The sequence below is a fragment of the Herpailurus yagouaroundi genome, unplaced genomic scaffold, assembly GCF_014898765.1.
Source record: "Herpailurus yagouaroundi ecotype Mexico unplaced genomic scaffold, PumYag 196, whole genome shotgun sequence".
Classification (NCBI taxonomy): domain Eukaryota; kingdom Metazoa; phylum Chordata; class Mammalia; order Carnivora; family Felidae; genus Herpailurus; species Herpailurus yagouaroundi.
Window position 1 is genome coordinate 8,936,740 of NW_024412427.1, and position 23,782 is coordinate 8,960,521.

At 42.2% G+C, this 23,782-nt stretch overlaps 2 protein-coding genes across 5 annotated transcripts in view; one reads left to right on the plus strand and one right to left on the minus strand.

The window, feature by feature from the left end:
• Positions 1-16,108, minus strand: part of RPN2 (ribophorin II) — a 60,517-nt gene extending 44,409 nt beyond the window's left edge. For both annotated transcript variants that reach the window (XM_040447108.1, XM_040447107.1), the window contains exons 1-2: positions 16,003-16,108; positions 11,453-11,646 (exon numbers count right to left, since the gene is read on the minus strand). In XM_040447108.1, coding sequence (XP_040303042.1) covers positions 11,453-11,646; positions 16,003-16,015 — 207 coding nt within the window. In that variant the 5' untranslated portion in view covers positions 16,016-16,108. The remainder of the gene's footprint in view (positions 1-11,452; positions 11,647-16,002) is intronic.
• MROH8 (maestro heat like repeat family member 8) overlaps positions 15,828-23,782 on the plus strand; it is a 59,853-nt gene continuing 51,898 nt past the window's right edge. For 2 of the 3 annotated variants that reach the window (XM_040447104.1, XM_040447105.1), the window contains exons 1-3: positions 15,828-16,149; positions 18,901-19,022; positions 21,356-21,501. In XM_040447104.1, the coding sequence (XP_040303038.1) occupies positions 15,863-16,149; positions 18,901-19,022; positions 21,356-21,501 (555 nt within the window). In that variant the 5' untranslated portion in view covers positions 15,828-15,862. Of the gene's footprint in view, positions 16,150-18,900; positions 19,023-21,355; positions 21,502-23,782 lie in introns of those variants that run through there. The other variant, XM_040447106.1, reaches the window with a different exon arrangement.

A 23,782-nucleotide genomic window follows, 5' to 3' on the forward strand; every position in this document is an offset into this window, starting at 1 on the left:
TGATACAGCATAAAATGCCCCTGTGACTGGCACTTTCAGTGCCAGCTTTACCACCACACCACCTCCGACTCCAAAGTCTTACCCTCCAGCGTGCTGCAGCTACCCAGAGACACTATGATCTCGCCTTGGCATGTATGTGACCCTGCTACTACCCCGGCTGGGAGCACCCTTCCCTTGTCCCTCCAGTCTGCCCAACCAGGTCTTATCTTCATCTCTGTTCAGATGTCACCTCTTCCAGAAAGCATTTACGGACATTCATCCCAGGTTAGGCCAGGGCCTTCCCTCCCAAATGCTCCCCCAAAGTGCTTACCACACTGTACTAACTACCTCCCCCAGTGACCAGTTACTGAAGAGCAAAAACTTGGATGAACCCCAATCACAGTGTCTGCCACAAAGTAGGCACATAATAAAACTCATGCTATTCTCACTGTATCAAACCACAAGGAATACTATCTAATAGTTACATTGCTAAACATTTTGATGGAGGTAACATAAAATTCAGCTATTCAAAATTAAGTGGCAATAAAACCAGTTAAAAGTGGGTGCTTCTGAGGAGTAAGACAGGGTGTAGAACAAGGTGGGCCAGGTAATGGGTTGATGCTTTTCACTAACAGTTGTGCTGTATTATCTGATTTTTTCCTGTGTGTGTGTGTGCTACTTTAACCAAAAATCTATTTTTAAATTTTATGAAAGAAGTTAAATAAGAGTCTCAAAACAAGTGGGTTTCAACCAGAAGTTTGAGAAGAAAAAAAACACACAAAGAAATACTTCACACTGTACAAATTAGGGATCTGAAAAAGAAAACAATCTACTCAAGGAATCCTTCAGGACAATGTGGGTAAACTTAAGACATGTACTTTATCGCCATCTGGTGCTTTAACAATAGAACAACAGCATCCAAGACCACCCTTTCCCCCGCCCCCCCCAAGGATTATGGTCACTGCTACCACTTTTTGAGCACTTAAAATGTGTCAACATTGTTCTAAGTGTTTTATGTGCATTTCTCCTTAAGTATTAGGTCCTCCTCTGATCTTAAGTTTACAGATAAGAAACCTGAGTCATCAGAGAGGCAAAGTGACTTGTCCAAGGTCACTCAGCTCTTAATGGAGGAGCTGGAATTCAAACCCAGGCAGCCTGGCTCCATAGTTTGAGCTACATACAACCTCTGTCTCTCAAGGTTTTTCATCTCTAGTGAAAAATTATTTATCCTGTAGGAAAACCAGCATTGTGCCAATTCCCTAATTCTTTGTACAGGCAAATGAAGGTAAACAGTCCCAGCAGTCAGTGGCTTTTAAGCAAGCTCCCAATGTGTACTAGGTTTTAACAGCAGCAGCAGCAGAAGTGCCAGAAGACCTCTGGAAACACACCCTGGACTCTTGGAAGACCACCCAATGCTGAGGCTTCAGCTGGCCACTTCCAAGGGTTTGTAACTCTGACTTGAGCTGTCCTCATCCTACATTCATTTTCCCAACTGAGGCCTGCAAATCATCCCCTAAGTGTCCACTCCCTATCTGCTCCTCTCTAACCTTCTATGCCCTATATTAATACTCCCAATTATCTAAACATCCTCCTGAGCAAAGAACATCAGTGCTTTTCTCTACCCATTCTTCCCTACAACTCCCTGAACAGAATCAGGAACCAAGAAAAGATAGCTAAATCTCTCTCATCTGCCCTTACCTCTCCCTTATTTTCACCATTAACATCTCCCAACTACTCTGAACTCCTCTCACACCACACTCTGTAATCTCGCCAGACTTCGTCACCGTGTTGTGATATAGAGGCATTCCAAGGCAAGAGCTCCCACACCAGGTCCTTTGTAAGGGGGCCCACCTTTTCCTCTTAAAAAAAAATTATATATGTGTGTGTGTGTGTGTGTGTGCATATATATAATACATATATAACACATATATACATACATGTATATATACATATATGTATATATACATACATGTATATAACACACACAATGTATGTGTGTATGTACATATATATTATTTATGTTGAGAGAGAGGGAGTGAGCATGAGCAGCGGAGGGAGAGAGAGAGGGAATGAGAGAACCTCAAGCAGGCTCCACACTGTCGGCACTGTCAACATGGAGCCCACTGTGGAACTCGAACTCACGAACCATGAGATTATGACCTGGGCTGAAATCAAGAGTTGGACACTTAACTGACTGAGTCACTGAGGTGCCCCTTGGGCTCACCTTTTTCATACATACTTCTTTTTTTTTTTTAAACGTTTATTTATTTTTTTGGGACAGAGAGAGACAGAGCATGAATGGGGGAGGGGCAGAGAGAGAGGGAGACACAGAATCAGAAACAGGCTCCAGGCTCTGAGCCATCAGCCCAGAGCCCAACACGGGGCTCGAACTCACTGACCGCGAGATCGTGACCTGGCTGAAGTCGGAGGCTTAACCGACTGCGCCACCCAGGCGCCCCTCATACATACTTCTTACCACACTTCCCCCGCACCTCTGTTCTGGCTGTCCCGGACAACCAACTCACTGCTCCCAAAACACAAGCACTTTTAAGCCTCCAGATTAGTGTGAGCAGTTCTCTCCATCTGGAAGCCCATTCATCTCATTCAACTTGTCAGCTAAACTTCTCCCTCTCAATTGGTAACTCCTGACATATTAACAAAATTCAAGACTTCTTTTACTTTATTTTATTTTATTTTTTAAAGTTTATTTATTTACTTTGAGAGAGAGCAAGTGGGGCAGGGGGAGAGAGAGACAGACCCAAGCAGGCTCAGTACCACCAGTGCAGAGCCCGATGCAGGGCTCAAACCCACAAACTGAGAGATCATGACCTGAGCCAAAGTCGGACGCTCAACGGACTGAGTCACCCAGAAGTCAAGACTTCTTTTAAAATAAACTTTCCTTGGGGCACCTGGGTGGCTCAGTCGGTTAAGCGTCCGACTTCGACTCAGATCACGATCTCGCGGTCCATGAGTTCGAGCCCCGCATTGGGCTCTGGGCTGATGGCTCAGAGCCTGGAACCTGCTTCCGATTCTGTGTCTCCCTCTATCTCTGCCCCTCTCCCGTTCATGCTCTGTCTCTCTCTGTCTCAAAAATAAAAAATTAAAAAAAAAAAAAAAAAACTTTCCTTGGGGGCGCCTGGGTGGCTCAGTCGGTTAAGTGCCCAACTCTTGATTCTGGCTCAGGTCACAATTTCACAGTTCGATTTCACAGTTCGTGGGGACTGAGCCCCTCGTTGGGCTCCACGCTGTTAGCGCAGAGCCTGCTTGGGATTCTCTCTCTGCCCCTCCCCAGCTCAGGTTCTCTCTCTCTCTCAAAATAAATAAATAAACATTTTTTTAAAATAAACTTTTCTTGATCCTTCTCTCCCCCCAGCTGCTACCTTCTCTCCGCTACCAGTGAGTTTCCAAGTCGGAAAAGCCAAAAGAGACTTTCCAGTGCTCACTCCCTCAGCACTGGACAGAACTGATCACTTCCTCATTCTGAAACATTCGCCTCCCTTTGCTTCCAGGATTCTCCAGCACTCTCCTGGCTCTTGTCCTACTTCTCACAGGGGCTCCTTACTTTCATCCTCTTCTACCTGACCTTTCAACGCTGGAGTTTTTCAACTCCTAGGCCCACTTCTCATCCATCCTCTCTCTCCCGGGGCAATCTCACTCATGCCCACGGCTTCATCCAGAACTTTTATGCAGATATTCTCAAGATTTTTACCCCCAACCCAGACTTCTCTCAATGGCCATTTACATGACTCAAAGGCATTTCAAACTCAACAGGTTTAAGACCAAATTCATGAACTTGCCTGCACAAACCTATGTTCCTGTCTTACAGAACAGCTCAACATCTACCTGTGCAGCAAACGCTGGAAGTCCAGGTGTTAACTTTTTTTTTTTAAGTGTATTTATTTTGAGAGAAAGAGCACGCATGCGTGCAGAGGAGGGACAGAGACAGAGAGAGGAAGAGAGGAAATCCCAAGCAGTCTCCATGCTGGCAGCACAGAGCCTATTGCAGGGCTCGATCCCACGAACCATGAGATCATGACCTGAGCTGAAATCAAGAGTCAGATGCCCAAATGACTAAGCCACCCAGGCATCCCCGGGTATTATCTTTTGCACCCCTTCTGCATTCAGTGTTGCCCCATATTCCCCTGCCAAAGTCTGTCTTCTATAGAACAGGAAAGAAACATTTCCAAAATGAAAATGGATCATGATACTTGCTGCTTAAAATCAACTGCTCTTGGGGCGCCTGGGTGGCGCAGTCGGTTAAGCGTCCGACTTCAGCCAGGTCACGATCTCGCGGTCCGGGAGTTCGAGCCCCGCGTCGGGCTCTGGGCTGACAGCTCAGAGCCTGGAGCCTGTTTCCGATTCTGTGTCTCCCTCTCTCTCTGCCCCTCCCCCGTTCATGCTCTGTCTCTCTCTGTCCCAAAAATAAATAAACGTTGAAAAAAAAAAATTAAAAAAATAAATAAATAAATAAATAAAATAAAATCAACTGCTCTTTAGAAAAAAAGCAAAAATTTTCCTGTGGCCGCCGAGGCACTTAGACTTAGCTCCAGCCTTTCTCTCTGGCTGCACTCCTCTCTCTCCCACTGTCTGCTTAACATGCGGCCTCCAGTCAGTCTCTCAAATGTAATCTGCTCCCTGCCTGCACAGGTCCCTTGCACATGCCATTCCTTCTGCCTAAAGTTCCCTCCCCTGCCCCCGTTAACTCTTCTTCTCCCTTTAGACTTCAGATCAGTCATACCTTCCTTCATTTAATAAACAGTTACTGAGTGCCTACCACATGCCAGCTGCTATTCTAGGAACTGGAGATGTACAACAAATAAAATGGACAAGGTCCCTGCCCTCAAGGAGCTGTAATTTAGAGGGATACAGAGTGAGATTTAAGTTCAGAGATTTCCTTGGGAAAGCCTTCCCTGACCAGGTCAAAGTCCCCTATTTATAAATAGTATATATCTCTTGGGGCACCTGGGTGGCTCAGTCGGTTGAGTGTTCAATTTTGGCTCAGGTCATAATCTCACAGTTTGTGAGTTTGAGCCCCGTGTCAGGCTCTGTGCTAACAGCTCGGAGCCTGGAACCTGCTTTGGATTCCGTGTCTGCCTCTCTCTGCCCCTCCTCCACTCGCACGCTGTCTCTCTCTCTTGAAATAAATAGACGTTAAAAAAAAATTTTTTTAATAAAAAATAAAAATAAACACTATATACCTCACCTTCGTAAAACTTACCGTAGTTACAAATATTCATGTATACATTTGCTTATATGACTAATGTCTATCTCCACTATTAGAGTATACATTCCAAGAGGGCAGAAGCTTTCTTTCACTGTTCAACACTGAATCCCCAGAGCCAAGCACATGGCACGAATTCACTAAATATCTGTTAAATGACTAAATGAATCGTGCAGCAGCCAGTACAGATGGCAACCCCCCTGTACTAGGTTAGGGCTTATGGCGAGCTTTCTCAGCAGACAGCGTGAGTGAGCTTCTCCCTCTGCTGAACTCCACACACCACGTGGGCCTGGGACTTTCTACATGCTATGCATCCTTTTGTACTCAGCACCTGATCTCACTATCGTGGTACCTGTCCTTCACTAGGTAATGAGCTGTTATCTTTTCTGCACTTAGTATAATTCCTGGCACATAGCAAATGCTCCACAAATAATTACTGCCTGAAGGAATGTCTGACTGTCTGCTATCCCTAGCAACCAGCTGAGTACCTGGCCCTCAACAAGCACTCAGTACTCGGTGAATGGTACAAACATCCTGTCCTTCATATGTACTCACCATGTACCAGACACTGAGCTAAGCACTTTATTCTTTTTTTTTTTTAATTTTTATTTTTGAGAGAGAGAGAGAGAGAGAGAGAGAGGAAGGGGCAGAGACAGTGAGACAGAGGATCCCAAGCAGAGAACCTGATGTGGGGCTCAAACTCACGAACCAAGAAATCATGATGTGAGCCGAAGTCAGAACTCAACCAACTAAACTACCCAGGCGCCCCAAGCTAAGCGCTTTATACAAATCATCTCATTTAATCCCCATAACAACCCTATAAGATAGGTACCATTTTCGCCTTTTTACAGACAGGGAAAGTGTGTGATTGTCTGACAACCTGTAAACACTGCCTAATGTTTCCTGATTTTAGTCATTCAAACACTACATCACAAGTTTTGCATAATATATAACCTATTTACTTCATGTTTTCATTATAGTGAATACAAAACAACTCTCATTATTCTTAAATCTTAAAGAAGGCTAAGCAGTAACATCTATAAAACCACCATTCTCATGTGCTTATTATTTTTATTTAAGTTTATTTATTTTGAGGGAGAGAGAACAAGCAGGGGAAGGGCAGAGAGAGGGGGGAACAGAGGATCTGAAGTAGGCTCTGTGCACATAGCAGAGAGCCCGATGCAGGGCTTGAACTCACGAACCATGAGATCATGACCTGAGCCAAAGTCAGACACTCAACGAATTGAGCCTCCCAGGTGACCCTCATGTGCGTATGGCTTTTATTTTTTTATTTGTTTTTTTTTTTAATTTTTTTTTCAATGTTTTTATTTATTTTTGGGACAGAGAGAGAGCATGAACGGGGGAGGGGCAGAGAGAGAGGGAGACACAGAATCAGAAACAGGCTCCAGGCTCCGAGCCATCAGCCCAGAGCCCAACGCGGGGCTCGAACTCACGGACCGCAAGATCGTGACCTGGCTGAAGTCGGACGCTTAACCGACTGCGCCACCCAGGCGCCCCTGTATGGCTTTTAATTATACATATATAGAACCTGATTATTAAAATGAAATTGTTCACTCTTCCTAACACCTAAAACTAACTCTCATTCCACATTCTGTTGTTCCTACAACTGCCTTCTACTCATATTCTTATTAAACCCCATTCCTCTCAGTTTTGCTGGGAAAATCTCTTATGACAAAATAACCAAAATCTCCCCTAAGGATCTACCTGTGAGAGCAGCCAGTTCAGTGCATCTAGCAGGGCTGAGGGCATTCTCTCTGCTCAGCTGAAAGCAACAACAATGGAGCAGGATGCACATCACCACATGGAAGTGGCAGTAAGGGAGACTGTCCTCAGTGGATTTATTTAGTGCGCACATCTAATAGGGCAATTTGCTAGCTTGAACCTTCCATACAACTCCCTTCCATTGCTTACGATGTGCACATCACACAATCACCGCAGCACATTCCACAAGCGACTTGAAGAAAAAAGTGTGATTAACCCATTTACTTTCTGGTTAACAGGCATATTTGAGAGCTTCCATTTCTAATAAGCCAACGTTTACAATTCATTCAACAACCATGTGTCGAACACCCTCTGTTTATTAGCCATCAAGCAATGGGGATGACAGTCGAGAAAAATGTCAATCGATGTCCATCACCCACTACTACTACATAATAGAGCTGAGAGCTAATACTTAGTACATACTCCATGCCATCACCATGTTAACTATGCTAACAGACTATGAGTGGTGAGTGGACTATTATTATCTCCATCTTACAGATGAGAAAACAGATTCTGAAAGGTTCGGTAAGCTGCACAGTTAACTCAGCTATGTAGCTCTGAAGTCAAGAACTTGAAGCCAAGCAGTCTGACTTTAGAGTCTGTGTTATAAACACAAAGCCATAGCTGGCCCAATTATGCAATTACCCCATATCACACTGCACTGCAGCCATCCAGATGGCTTCAGTCTGCATCTTCAGCCCTGACCAACGTCCCCTCAAACTCTGGACATCACCAGAGAACACCTTTAGGAGTATGTGTTCAACCTAAATCCATGTGGAACCCCAAATCATGAGACGGATAAAAAGGCACTGCTCTAGCTAACGTGGAAGTGGCTCATTCTTCCATGATCTCCCTGGACTGAATCCTACAGTTCCATACAAGCTTGAAAATGACCAGTAGAAACTGCTCTTCCTGCATTCAAATCCACCAAAATTTAATATTAACCTAATATTCCAATTTTGTCTCCTATATCTCACAATATAAAACCTCTATAGGGCAAGACTGTTTCACTCTGTATCTCCCAATCTGCTCTGTCTCGTCCCCAGGCCCTCTACAGACTGCATCCCTCTGTACATTGCAGTATCTGTGCCAGGCATTGTCTGAACTCCCCTGAACAAATTATAAATAGAAGCAAAACTTTTAAAATATTGACGATGATGATAATAATAATAATAATAACAATAACTACCACCTGAAGGGCCTTTTGTAGGCCGAACACTTACTAGGCTTAATAGGATTTCACTTTATTTTTATAATGATCCAGTGAGGAAGGGATCGTAACTCCCATTTTACAGAGAGGTGGAGCCAGAATCAAAAACTTGGGCTAACTAGCACCGATGCCTGCACTCGTTCTTTTGAGCAAAACTAATTTTACTAGGAAGTACATTCACCTTGAGGGTTTATAACAGTATGATCACAAGGAAAAATTGTCTCCTTAATACAGTCATATGTTAAGGAAGGAAATACTGGGCAGGAAACAAGAGCTAGCTGTCAGAAGAAACCTGAATGAGTGTGGACCTCATACAGCAGGATTAACAAACTTTCTGTTTGTAAAGGACCAGAGAGTAAATATTTTAGGCTTTTCAGGCCAGACGGTCTCTTCAGTAACTACTCAACTCTACTGCTAAAGTGCAAAAGACGCTACAAGAGTGGGCATGGCTGTGTTTCAATAAAGCTTTATTTACAAAAGCAGGATTTGACTCTGGGGGCCATAGTCTGTCAACACTTCTGCCATACAGTATTCAGATGATGGCTGGCAGACATCGGGCAAATTACCTAACCTTTCTGAGCTTCCATTTCCTCCTCTATTACAGGATACTATTTTTGACCACATAGAATTAAGACAATTAACTCAAGCTAATATATCCAATGTACCCAGCACACAGGAGGCATTCAATAAATCAATAGCAGTTACTGATTTTAGTGTGGGGCAGGAAATGTAAAAGTAAGCCTAAGACATCACAAACTCTCCTACTAGATCACATAAAAACAAGCAAAAAATGCACATAGAACGGCATTTTGGCCTACTGGCTAAAAGGCGACATTTTGAGCATCAAAAAGAATAACAACTGTTATTGTAGGTCAACTATACTTCAAAAAAGAAAAAAGAAAAAAAAAGAATAACAACTGCCATGGATTGCAAAACATTAACCGGGACTACCAGTTCTGGCCGTGGCAGAATTAAAGGCATTGAAGTTACCTCCTGCCGTCAATAATGACAAAACTAAAAAAATATACGAAGTTGAGACACTGGACAACAGACAGTACAAGGCTGTGATGCTTAAAAGAAAGTAAATAGTATGAAAACGATAGCACAAATGACAGGATTTTAAATAGAAATATCTCGTTATATGGCTCTTTTGTTATTCGTGACATAGCAAAATAGTAATTCAAAGTATATTGATGAAGTTCAAACGCACATTACAATCTCTAGAGCAAATACTAAAATAATAAGTAGAGCTAAAAAGCCAACAGAAGAGATAAAATGGAATAATCAAAAATTAATTCAATCCAGGGCACCTGGGTGGCTCAGTCGGTTAAGCATCCAACTCTTAGTTTTGGCTCAGGTCATGATTTTACGGTTCGTGCATTCGAGCCCTGCATCGGACTCCATGTTGACGGTGCAGAGACTGCTTAGGATTCTCTTTCTCTCCCTCTCTCTGCCCCTCCCATGCTCTCTCTCTTTCAAAATAAATAAATAAACTTAAATTATAAAAAATTATTCAATCTAAGACAGGAAGGAAGGAGGAAAAAAACAGCTAATCAAAAAACAAGATGGTAGACTTAAACTAAACAATATAGTTACATTACATATAAATAGACTAAACTCCCAATTAAAAGATATTGTCAGATGAGATTTTACAAAAACAAGTCCCTACTAGATACTGTTTACAGAGAGAGGGTAATCTGACAACACCTGAATCCACTGATCCAACTTTATCATAACTAAACAACCAGATGTTAGTTACACACCCATTGATAGAAAGTACACATAGGAAGTACCTATGAAATGTTTTTGCCAAGAAAATTGACCTGAGGGGCGCCTGGGTGGCGCAGTCGGTTAAGCGTCCGACTTCAGCCAGGTCACGATCTCGCGGTCCGTGAGTTCGAGCCCCGAGTCGGGCTCTGTGCTGACAGCTCAGAGCCTGGAGCCTGTTTCAGATTCTGTGTCTCCCTCTCTCTGACCCTCCCCCGTTCATGCTTTGTCTCTCTCTGTCTCAAAAATAAATAAACGTTAAAAAAAATTTTTTTTAAAAAAAGAAAATTGACCTGAATACAAGTAAGCCTCAAGAGCTAACCATCAGTTTATAGGAATACAAGAGATAAGGAGGTATGTTCAAAAACAGTATGAAGATGCTATCAAACAAAGGCAGAATGTGGAAACTTCTCCAGGATGAGTTGATCTGGCTTGTTCTACAAGTAAAAGGTACTGGGGGAGGGGAAGATGGAAACGGTTATTAGACGAAAACGGTCTTTAAAAGCAAAGTTTTCTCCAACTGGTAGCAGAAGAGATCAGAGAGATTTGAAGAGTAAGAACTCAACATGACATTACTGACTTAAATGGGGAGGGGACAACATGAGAAGTAATGTGGGTCGCCTTGAGGAACAGAGAGCAGCCCTTGGCTGACAGCCCACAAGAAAATGGGGATCTTAGACTTAAGACTGCACAGAACTGCATGCATTCCGTCAATCACCTGAAGAAAACTGAAGCACTTTCTTCCCCAGAGCCTCCAGATAAGAGCCCAGCCTTGGCCAACACCTTTACTTGGACCTTCTGTGACACTAAGTAGAGAGCACATACAAACCTGCCTGGACTTCTCACTACAGAATTATCAGCTAATAGATGAATACTGTTTTAAATAACTAAATTTATAGTCATTTGTTATGCAGCCACAGAAAACTGATAACACAAGGCTTATATGAGAAACCTGGCCTTAACCCCTTTACCCTAGCTATCCATGCTACTGTAATAAATAAAATGTAAATTCACTTAAGACTGTTCCTAAAACCAGGTAAAGTTTTAGTCATGATGCATGTTCCTCATCAAAGGTCCAAAAAAACAAAAAATCAAAACTGCCTGATACAGTGTCAGTGTTTAATAAATATGAATGCTCTCATCTTGAATTCCTTTATTATTTATGAGTCACAAGTACAGGGCACTTAAGAAGTCCATGTGGTATTGTACAGTCTCACTCAGAACTATAGCAACAGTTTCTAGAGGTAAAATGTCAAGTTTACAGTAAAATGTTAAGTTTCTAAGACTCACTCTTCTTTATATTCTACTATAACGCCTGGCATGGTCCTAAACATACATTAGGCATTAAGAAAAAAAAAAAAGATCTGGCAGACGGAAATAAGTATTTTTTACATTGGATTTGCCTTGGTCTTCCTCAAATGAGCAAGAGTTAGTTCTGAAGTACACAAAAGGAACACAGTCAAGGGATGAGGCCAAGACAAAAGTAGCCTTACCTTTACATCTGGCACCTGGGCACCAAGGCTGCTGAGTCCCACGATGGAGTAGAAAGCAGTTTCCAAACTTGTGAAAGGGCGGTCCAGTGAGGCTTTCAGTCTCTCCACATCTGGCTTGGTGAGGTAGTGAGTGGGCGTCAGAGCCTGGGTGCTGGCTATGATTGTCAGAGCCAACAGGAAGACAGTGCTTGAACCTTGGGGGGAAATAACTATTAAATACACTCCACAAACGATTCCAAAGTTCTATGTACAGTTCCAATGATGGCGTATACCAAGGTCTGGGAACCAAATCATAAGAGGAAGTGGGAGGGGACTGGGAGGTTTAAACTGGAAAGAAGTCCTAGGGAGTGGTGGGTACTGTCTCCTTCATCCATCTGAAGGGCAGTCCTCCTGGCAGCCTCTGTGGGCTGAAGCACAGAACCCATCAGGCCACTCCATTTCAAGCACGTTTGTAACTTCTATGCCACTAGGACAGGCCCAATCCTGACCCCTCACCACGGCCTTGCCTGCCTCTCACAGGATCTCTTCCCTCACTCTTCCCTCCATCTGTGGCTCTCTGGCTCCCTCTGTTCCTCTAATGAGTCATGTTCTTCCCTACCCAGCACTTTTTCATGCTTTCCCTTACTTCAACTTTGCTTAATTTTTACTCTCAGATTTCAGTTCAAGTATCTCTTCTTTAAAAAGCCTCCCAACAGCCCTCAGTAATTGGGTTAGGTCCCCAGTACTATAGTGACTTATACAGCCACACTATAAAGTACTATAAAGAATGTGACCTCTGAGGCCAGGTTTAAATTCTAGCTCTGCCACTTATTAGCAGTGTGGCTGTGGCAGTTACAATGTGGCCAACCCATGCCTTAGTTTCCTCAAGTGTAAAGTGGGGAGTAACAGTACCTACCTTAGGGGTGTAATGAGGATTACATGAGTTAACATAGAAAGATCTTAGAGCAGTGACTGTTACAGCAAGAACTACATAAATGTTAGCTACCTCTATTAGCACTGCTATTGTTGCCAGATCAATGCATAGCAACCGGTACTTCTTCCATGTTGTCTTTTTCACAACCATAAGTAATAGTGTAATGTCTGATTCCTCTGCTAAACTGTAAGCTCCAGGATAGTTTCTCCGATACATCCCCGTATTTCCAAGTATTACACATCACCTGGCATAGTACTAAATTAATATTTGCTAAATACATGGAAAGAAAAGTTAATCCTTGTCTATTACGCTCCAGGAGACAGGAAGCAGTTAGCAATGGTACATTTTATGGGCTGTTTCCTGAATTGTCTGCCACCCGATTGTACAATATCCATCCTTCACCACCATCACCTTATCCATACTTTTCATGGTTTCAGTTACCCATGTTCAAACACGGTCCAGGACTGTCAGGTCAACAGTAGCCTAACGTTACATCACAATGCCTGTGTCATTCACCTCACTTCATCTCATCACGTAGGCATTTTATCATGTAGTTATCTATATCAAGAAGGGTGAGTACAGGACAAGATATTTTGAAAGAGAGGGAAGACCACATTCACATAGCCTTTAGCACAATGTATTGTTGTAACTGTTCTTTTACTATTAGTTATTGTTGTTAATCTCTCACTGTGCCTGATCTATAAATTAAACTTTATCATAGGTATGCATGTATAGAAAAAAGCACATATGTATAGGGTTCAGTTTTAGGCATCCACCGGGGTTCTTGGAAAGTATGCCCTGCAGATACGGGAGCACTACTATAATCATGAGGCCAATAGAAATGGTCCTAAACCTCTGCCTATAGTGTCAAATTTACTTTGAACTATAATCCCTTAAGAAAGGCATTATTAGGGAGAGCCTGGCTGGCTCAACTGGTAGAGCATGTGACACCTGATCTCGAGGTTGTTGAGTTCAATGCCCACGTTGGGCATACACATTACTTTTTTTAAAAAGCATGATTGTATCTATTTTACAAATAAGAAAATTCAGAGTGAGAGTAGCCTGCAGCCGATCTTGGACTCAAACTCAAATCTAACTAAAGAGGTTAGATAATTATTTTTTGGAGTATATTATAGAAATGATGCCTACATTAGTGCTACTCAGAATCGTTCTTCTATGAATGCTAGTTCTATTTAAATCCTTGTGTATGTGTTAAATAATCTAAAAAATGTGAAAGTTCTTTTTAAAACACTAGAAAGAGAGGTGCCTGGGAGACTTAGTCATATGAGCATCCGACTCAATGTTGGCTGAGGTCATGACCTCATGTTTTGTGAGATCAAGCCCCACATGGAGCCCTACATTTTGGGATTCTTTCCCTCTCTCTCTGCCCCTCCCCTGCTCACGCTTCCTCTTTCTCCCTCTCAAAATAAAAAAATAGACAGTTTAAGAAAACACTAGAAGGGGTGCCTGGCTCAGTCAGTTAAGCGTCCGACTTTGGACCAGATCACGATCTCGCCATTAGCGGCTTCGAGCCCCATGTTGGGTTCTGTGCTGACAGCTCAGAGCCTGGAGCCTACTTGGGATTGTGTCTCCCTCTCTCTCTGCCTTCCCCTGTTCACTCTCTGTCTGTCTCTCTCTCTCTCTCTCAAAAATAAACATTAAAAAAAATTGTTTTTAAAAACACTAGAAAGAAATCTATAATGCATTCATTAATAAAATATTTATTGGATGCCTACCAAGCACTATTTTTGGTATTAAAGCAGGAAACAGAAAAAACAAAACAAGACCTCACAGAGTCTACATTCTAGGGTGAAAAGGAAGATATCACACAACACAATTAAGAAACATTATTTATCACGTTAGGTGACAATCATTATGGAGAATAAAAAAGCACAGAAGAGATTAACTGAGAAGAACTACAATTTTTAATATGAGAGTCTATGAAGGTCTAACTAAGAAATAAAACTACTGTGTATAGACCTGAAGGAAAAGAAGGAGCAAGTCACAAAGACATTTTTGGGGAAACTATCCCAAGAAGAAAAGCAAGTGCAAAGACCCTGAATCAGCAGTATATATAGTATTCTTGGATATTAGCAAAGAGGAAAGTATAGCTAGAGTAGCATAAGCAAAAGATGAAAAGTATGGAAGCGGTGATAAAGGCAGCAGAGGTTAAATCTGAAGGGCCTTTAACATCTTTGTAGGGCCTCTGGCTTTTAATGAGTGAGATGGAAGCCACTAGAAAGTTTTGAGGAGTGATTTGATTTACATTTTAACAGGATCATTGACACAATTGTCAGGATTTAATGAGATCTTGACACAATTGCCAAGAATAAACAAAACTGTGTTGAGACTATGCAGGAGAAAGGACCTAAAAAGGATCACCATTTAGTAATAACCCAAGTAAAAAGATAATGGTGGTCACAGCCAGGGTGACAGTAGTAGAGGTGAGAAGCAGTCAGAGTCTGGCTAGAATTCAAGGTCAAAGCCAGAACTTTTAAAGGATAGAAAAATGCAAGAAAAACCTGAATCTCCAGTGCTTTGTATACATGCATGTACTCAATATATTAAGATCTAGTAAATGACTATGAAAACATGTGTGGGATATACCCATACTATATGCTAAGTACTTGGCATGCACTGAGTCATTAAATCTTCACAACATGCAAATGAGTGTGGTTTACAGACCAAGAAATTGAGACTCAGGAGTTACCTGCCCTAAAAAACAAATGAGAATCAAACTGCAGGCATTTTGAATCCAAAGTTTGTTTTTAACCACTCTATCACCCTCAACTTTTCAAAAACTGGAACAATGACCCAGTATCTTAGTCACTGTTATCGTGGGCAAGTTACTTCTCTTCTTTGAAATTCTGCCTTCCTATCTGTCAAATGTAAATAATAGTACACATGCCCCACGCCGCCGCGGTGAGACTACATGAGGATTCCATTCTGCACAGTGCTCACTCAATAACTAGCAATGCAGTTAACTTTATTGATGCTTGCTTAGTGCCATATACTATTTTAAACTACGCAAGGGAATCAGCTTATTTTGATACAGCAATTTATGCAGCGGATAATGTGACTGATCTAGTTTACACATCAGAAACTGAGGTGCGGAGAGGTTAAGGAACTTGCGCTGGAACACAAAACGAACACTTGGCAGGCTACAAGCATGCACCAGGAGAATCTAACTTCAGAATTTATACCCTACGTTCTCAGGTGAGTGATTTCCTTCCTCCTTTTTACTAAAAAGGAAACCACGGTCCAAAGAAGAACGATTTGGCCGAAAGCTTCCACTCAGGCACCCCCCGCCGGCCCGGGAACCGCCGCGAGTCAAATGAATGAGTGAAGCCAGACCTAGGGTTAACCGCGGCCCCCGGTTGGGCCTCGGGGGCACCCGTAGCTCCACGCCGCACTCGCACCCACTCCCCCTCCGCTTGCCTGCAGTCCCACCAGCTAGACAGCCCTCCATCACACGACCCCAAAAAGAGCCCAAGCACATGCCCCTTCCCCACAGGGGAAGAAGCTCCCGCCTGGCCGGCTCCCGAGGGGCGAGCACTAGCCTCCCGCGGGCTACGGCCCACTCGCCCAGGCGTGCCGGCCGCGGGGCCCCGTTGCCGAGCCATGCACAACGCCTCACCCGGCGACGCCATTTCTCCGAGCAGGTCCCACCAGGGCCCGAGCCGCAGGCTGACTTCCGCTCGGGAAAGTGGCGCCAAGAGCGCGCCGGAGGGGACGCCAGGGACTCGCGGCGGTCTGCGCGTGCTGGGATGGGATCTAGACACAGGTTAGTCCCTGCCGTCCCGCTGGGTCGGGCCAGTCCCAGCAGCTGGGGCCTGAATTCCAGTCCCCACGCGCAAAGGGCGCCGCGGTCCTTCTGTATAGGCCCGCCTCCCCCCCCGCAACCTGGCCCATTTGGAACCGGCCCCCTCGCAACGGTCTTGATCCGGGCGCTACCGGTACGCGGTTGGATGAGGCTTTGGGGAGGGCCCGAAACGGGGCCTCCTCTGATTGGCCGATCGCGTTGATTGGCCGATCGCGCCGTCACTCAGTCTTCTCTCTGCAGCCCGGCCAATTTTAAAGGAATGGGTAGGGTCCCTTGAGGAGGGGCGGGTAATATTCGAGGGCTTAGGTTTTCTTTTTCTTTTCCTTTTAAGTTTTTTTTCCTTTAAGGAATTATGGCAGTTTCCTCCAAAGACTGTTTCGCTCGTTAGTAACTGACCTATAGGTGACGTTTAGTACCTCTCAAAATAACTGAGCCTATTAGCCCAATTTTACAGAAGTAACAGGGTCAAAAATAGAAGTGACTCCTGAGACAAAAGCAGCTTGTTTGTTTTAAGATAAGAAGAATCCCGTAATAATAATAATTAAAAAAAATGAAAGTGTCTTATCTAAGAACTCAATAATAACTAATTGTAATAATTGAGCGTTTACAGGATAGCCCGAGTGTAGTAAGCATTCTCCGTACTTTATTTACTCCTTATCACCATTCTGTGAGGTTTGTCCTGTTACTCCCATTTTCTAGAGAAAGGAACTAAAGATTTGAACCCAGACATTCTGACTCCATAATCTGTGCTTTTAACTGTTAAGAACATCTAAAAGCATGCACAATATGGTAAATATTAGTGTCCCCAATGTCATTACCCCAAATAGGGAAGAGTGAGGTCTTTCTGTCTGCTACTGTGCTATTAAATAAAATAGATACTTACATACTAGTTATACGTGAATATCTGAATTTGACTTTAAATTAATTAAAATTAAAAGTTCCTTAGTTGTGCTAGTCACATTTCAAGTGCTCAATAGCCACATGTGGCCACTGGATATCATTTTGGACAGCACAGAATTATAGAAATTTCCAATATCACAGAAATTTCTAATGGATGGTGCTGATAGAGAATATATATATATATATATAAAACTCTTACTGGAGCACCTGAGTGGCTCAGTCAGTAAGCCTCTGACTTCTGATTTATATTCAGGTCTTGATCTCGTGGTTGGTGAGATCAAGCCCTGTGTGGGGCTCTAAGCTAACAGTGCAGAGCTTGCTTGGAATTCTTTCTCTCCTTCTCTCTCTGCCCCTCCCCTGCTCAGGCTTTCTCCCTCTCTCTCAAAATAAATAAATAAATAAATACTAACAAAATCTTCCAACTCAATAATAAGACAACCAGTGTTGTGCTGGAACCATCTCATACTGACTTGTGAGACTCACTTATTAAATTTAGCAAGAACTTTTCAAATTGGTTGTTAAATACAGCTACTTAGAAAAATTAAATTATACAAACTTAACAATGAAATAAAATCGATTGAAAACCAAACTCATCATTTCGTTATTATTTTACTACATTTTACCATTGTGTATGCTTTTATGGTTGTTTATATCTATTGCAATCATGTTATAGGCACATTTGCAGCTTTACCAGATGATGCCAAATTATTTCCAAAATGGTTGTACCAATATACACTACCAACTCTGATTTATAGGAGTTCTGTGCTCCACATCTTTTTTTTTTTTTTTAATGTTTATTCATTTCGAGAGAGAGAGCGAGAAAGAGAGGGAGAGAATCCCAAGCAGGTTCTGTGCAATCAGCACAGAGCCCGACGTGGGGCTTGATCTCACAAACCATGAGATCATGACCTGAACTAAAGTCAAGATCTCGACACTTAGCCAACTGAGCCACTCAGGTGCCTCCCCCCGCCGCCCCGTTCCACATCTTTGTCAACATCTTATATTCATGCCAATGTAAAAAAAAAATTCAAGCAATATAAAAGTTTAAATACCATAAGTTTTCCTACACATATCCCAACATTTGTGTGTGTGTGTGTGTGTCTGTCCATATGTACACACACAGTTTACACACATTGCTCAACAACTTGCCTTTTCATTCATTACTATATGCTAAACATTGAGAAAATAGAGATCTATTCAGTCACTCAGTCAGTTTTTATTGAACATTATCTTGTGCCTGGCAGTATTCTAGTCTCTTAGAATACATTTGTGAACAAAGCAGCCAAAGATCCTTGGCTTCATGGAACTTACATTTTTTGCAGGAGGAGATGATAAACAATATCATAAGTAAGTGAATGATACATTAAAAGGTATTGCATGCTATAGAAACAAAAAGTAGGAAAGGGTAAGGGAGATTAGGGAAGGGGAAATTGTTCTACCTCAGTTTCTTTTAACAGCAGCATGGTATTTCTTACCTATCCATTCATGCCCCATGAGGCTGACACTGTGCTAGGTGCTGGGAATACAGCCATGACCGTGTAGAGAAGGTTTCTGTCCTCATGGAGCTTACAGTCTGATGGGAGACAGTCAACAAACAAACACAAATGAACTTGATAGTTGTAGGTAATGGTTAAATACTATGAAAAAAAAAATTAGAAAACAGCTGTGGGACTGCGTGGGGAGAGGCTACTTCACTTAGACTGGTGACCAGTAAATGCTTCTCTGAGAAGGTGACATTTAAGCTTTCACCTGAGTGATGACATGGAAGCAGTCCTAAAATACTAACCTTTCTAATCCCCTCTTCATTCCTAGGATCTGTAGTCGGGAAGACATAGTGATCCCCTGTGCTTCTGACAATGATGCAGGAAGTGTGGATTTGCAGCTGAGCAATTTAGAGGATGTTAAAAAAGATGCAAGTAGCCTTGAACTTACAGGTGAAAGGAGGAAAGGATTTTTATTTATTTATTTATTTATTTATTTATTTATCTATTTATTTATTTTTTTATTATTATTATTATTTTTTGGCAGGGACTTTTCAAGTCACGTTGCTGGATAAGAGCCCTCAACTAGACTTTGACAATGAATTTGGTCCCTGCATTTAAGAGCTTGGAATATGGTTGGCAAAATGAGATAAAATATATTTGTGTAGACATCTAGGAAACTGTGACAGGCAATCCTGCAGACTTGCACAGAGTCTAGGTGCTGGAAGGATTCTGATAAGAGAAAGATGGTTGTAGGTGGAAACTTGATCGGGCTACAGAATATCTATCTTTTATTCTGCAAACATTCATTGAGTACCAGTTGCTGAGTGTACAGTAATGAACAAGATTGACATGTTCCCTGTCCTCAAAGAATTTGCTGGAAAGGACCAAAAAAATTAAACATATCAAATAAAGTATGAGCTGTAGTTAATACTCTAAAAGAATTATACAAAGGGCTGAGACAAAAAGTAAGGGAGATGGGAACCGATTTTAAGCCATGGTCGTCAGAGAACACCTATCTGAGATGGTGTGGTTCAAACCTGAAGGAGTCCTCCAGGATATGAAAGAACAACCCATGCAAGAAGTAGAGGAAGGAACATTCCAGGTGGATATAATAGCATGTGCATGAGACAGGAAAGACTATTTAGGAACTACATTTACTCATTTCTACACTCAATCAACAAATATTTATTGAAGCCCTACTATGCTATAAACACTGATCTAGCTGCTGGAGATCTACTAATGAACAGAACAGACTTATAAATAAATGACTGGAACTCAGTTTAATATGGATGATTGGGAGTGGGGATAGGGAACAGATATAAAGAGGTTTTTTAGCAGCTAGGAGGATACTTAGTCAAAACAGGCAAAGAGAGGATTTAAGAAAGGCATCCTGGCACAGAGCCCTGAAAGATGAGTGGGTGCTAGCTAGGCAAACAGGGTAGGAAGTAGGGAAGGTGGGGAAGAAGAAGAAACATGCAGAGAGAAGGAAAGCCCATGCAAAGATGAGAGGTGAATGAGAACAGGGCTTCTAGTGCATGAGAAGAATGTGACAGTGAGTTGCAGGAATCTGCAGGAGAGGCTATAATTCAGGAGAGCAAAAAGTGTACAGAAGAAGGGTGGTAGAAACCCTCAGATGATGGGTATGTAAAGGGGGAAATAGTAAGACTGTTTCCCCAACAGGAATAAGGGATTTGGTTTAGGAAAATAGAGGAGGTAAGGATGCAAAGCAATACGAAGAGGGAAAGGATGCCACCATAATTGTCACTCAACAAGGGAATAATATTTACCAACACTTCCTTGGTGCTAGCTCTGTATCAACCAAATGAGGTAGGCTCTATTACCATCCTCATTTTGGAAATGAAGAAATATGTCCGGAGAAAGTAAGATCACACAAGGTCAGAATGCTAGAAAGAGGCAGAGCAAGGATCCAAGCCTAGTCAGACCTACTCCATAGTCTGTGCTCTTAATCAAAGTATATCCCAGGTCTGGAAGGAGAGACTTCAGACATTTACTGCAACCTGGTCCAGTAGGGAGAGATCAACAAGGGGCTGCTACTATATTTTAAGCTCTTGTCACTACAGAGTCATAGACTTTTTTTTTTTAATGTTTATATTTGAAAGAGGAAGACAGAACATGAGCAGGGGAGGGGCAGAGAGAGAAGAGAGGGAGACACAGAATCCAAAGTAGGCTCGAGGCTCTGAGCTGCCAGCACAGAGCCCAATGCAGGGCTGAAACTCACAGACTGCGAGATCATGACCTGAGCCGAAGTCGGATGCTTAGCCAACTGAGCCACCCAGGCACCCCAGAGTCATAGACTTTTTAATAATAAAATCTACTATTTAAATGCTTATTGGAGGCCACATACTGAGATAAGTCTTTTGTATTTATTACCTCACTTAATCCTCATAATAACCCTGTCTTACAGGTGAGGAAACTAAGGTACCAAGAGGCAAACTATCTTGATAAAGATCATACAACTAATAAGTAGTAGAGCCAGGATTCAAATTAGTCTCAAACTGAGGTATAAAATCCGTGCTCTTAACCACTCTGTCATAGCTCACACTTAAAGGTTTTTGTAGCTTAGGAGGCCCTTAAAGAATGTTGAATTTGTAATTGAGAAAATTGAGACTCAGAGAGCAGAAGGGACTTAGTCAAGGTTGCAGAGCAGATAGTAAAGGTGAGACCAGGACATGCCTAACCTGATGTCCAGTGGCTCTCCCCACTAGACTGTATAACTTTACGTAGTATGGAGGCATCACCTGCTGTGTTCGTTTTGGTATTAGACTCGGACATCTCTGACATCGCTGGACTCCCTCAGGAATCGCTCACAGATAGCTTCAGACACCTGACCCAACAAGGCCCCCTCAGTGAGCCCATTGTTGAGAGGCTGATCCAGTCTATCCAGGAGTTTTTTAATGGTGACCTACAGGTATGCACAAGCAGTCTTACCTAGTTATCCAACTTATTCCTCCATTTTAACAAATATTTTAAACATTTATTGTTTTGTTAACATGCAAATATAACTGATATTCTAGACTATAAAACTGATTTATGATTATATTTTGATAATATACATGTATACATTTATAAATTGTATTTATACTTATGTTTATAAAAACTATGAAATTCCTATTAAAGGAAGAAAATAAAAATAAAAGTCTTTACAAATCCCACTCTCCTAAGATAACTAATGTTAACGTTTTAGTGTATTTATTTTCAGTCTTTTTCTTCAACACATATAAATGCATGTAATTAGGCATGCCTGGGTGGCTCAGTTGGTTAAGCATCCAGCTTTGGCTAGGGTCATGATCTTGCGGTTCATGGGTTCAAGCCCCGTGTCAGGCTCTGTGCTGACAGCTTAGAGCCTGGAGCCTGCTTCAGATTCTGTGTCTCCCCCTCTCTCTGCCCCTCCCTTGCTCGTGCTCTGTCTCTTTCTCTCTCCCTCAAAAATGAATAAAACATTAAAAAAATACAATATTACTTTTAAAATGCATGTAATTATAGAAAAATAAACATCAGAGATGGTGGGAGGAAAAAAGTTTTCTAGGTCAATAGCTATAGATCTATATTTTCCTACTTAGCACAGTATTCTGTTGTTCAGGCAAAACATTCATTCATTAGTTTATTCTGTGAGAGCACATAACAGAAGAATGTATCTTAACCTTGGGCATTTCTTTTTTTTAAATTTTTTTTAACATTTATTTATTTTTGAGACAGAGAGAGAGCATGAACAGGGGAGGGTCAGAGGAAGAGGGAGACACAGAATCTGAAACAGGCTCCAGGCTCCGAGCTGTCAGCACAGAGCCTGACGCGGGGCTCGAACCCACAGACCATGAGATTATGACCTGAGCCGAAGTCGGACGCTTAACCGACTGAGCCACCCAGGTGCCCCAACCTTGGGCATTTCTGAGGAAGGACACCTTGAGCTCAGATCTGAGGAATGACTAGGAGAAACTAGAAGTTAGAATTGGAGGAAGTATTCCAGAAATAGGACATGGTATGTTTAACAACCTTGAGGCAGAAAGGAGAAGAGCATGTTTTATGAACTGAGAGAAGCCTGGTATGTTTAAGTGACAGTATCGAAGGTGTCTGTCATTTGTCAACAGACACTTAGGTTGTTTCCATATCTTGGCTGTTGTGAATAATGCTGTGGTGAACCTGGGAGTGCAGAGGTCTCTTTGAGATCCAGATTTCATTTTCTTTGAATATATATATGCAGATGTTTTGGTTTGTAAAAATTATTCAAGCTTTACATTTCCTTTATGTATAATGCTAATTAAAAAATTTTTAGGGGCCCCTGGGTGACTCAGTCGGTTAAGTGTCTGACTTCGGCTCAGGTCATGATCTTACGGTTTGTGGGTTCAAGCCCCACATCAGGCTCTGTGCTGACTGCTCAGAGCCTGGAGCCTGCTTTGGATGCTGTGTCTCCCTTTCTCTCTCTGCCCCTCCTCTGCTCACACTCCATCTCTCTCTCTCTCTCTCTCTCTCTCTCTCTCTCTCAAAAATAAATAACATTTAAAAAAAAATTTTTTTAAGCCAGAATGTTGGTCTTCACTTTTTTTTTAATGTTTATTTATTTTTGAGAGAGAAAGAGAGAGGGAGGGAGACAAAGCAGGCTCCAGGCTCTGAGCTGTCGGCACAGAGCCCGATGGGGGGCTTGAACTCACAAACAGTAAGATCATGACCTGAGCTAAAGTCGGACACTAAACCGACAGAGCCACTCAGGCACCCCTGTTGGTCTTCACTTTTGACTTAAACTGTTCTTTACACTTCATGGCAGCAGAGCTTTATATAAATCATTTCTTTGTAATTAATATAGGGATTGCATTGCTGCAGTGAATTGAAAAAAAAAGAAAATCCATTCCCTACCTTGATCTGAACCTACAACCAGGCAGGAAAATAGATGAATAAGAAGATAGTTTTGTCAGAGTGTCACAAATACCATGATAGCAATATACACATGAGGTTTATGGATACTCTTAGGAAAGGCACCTAATGCTGCTTCAGGAGGAAATGCATTTTCCAAGTCTTAAAGGATATATAGATTTTAGTCAGTAAACAAAAAGAAGTGTAGAGAATTCAGAAGGTGCAAAGACCCAGAACCAAGAAAGGGCAGCATAAAAATTCATTTGTCTAAAGCTCAGAATGCTGCAGGGCAAGGCAAGAGATGAATTTGAAGAGGTTAGCTGGGGTCACACTGGGAGAGCCTT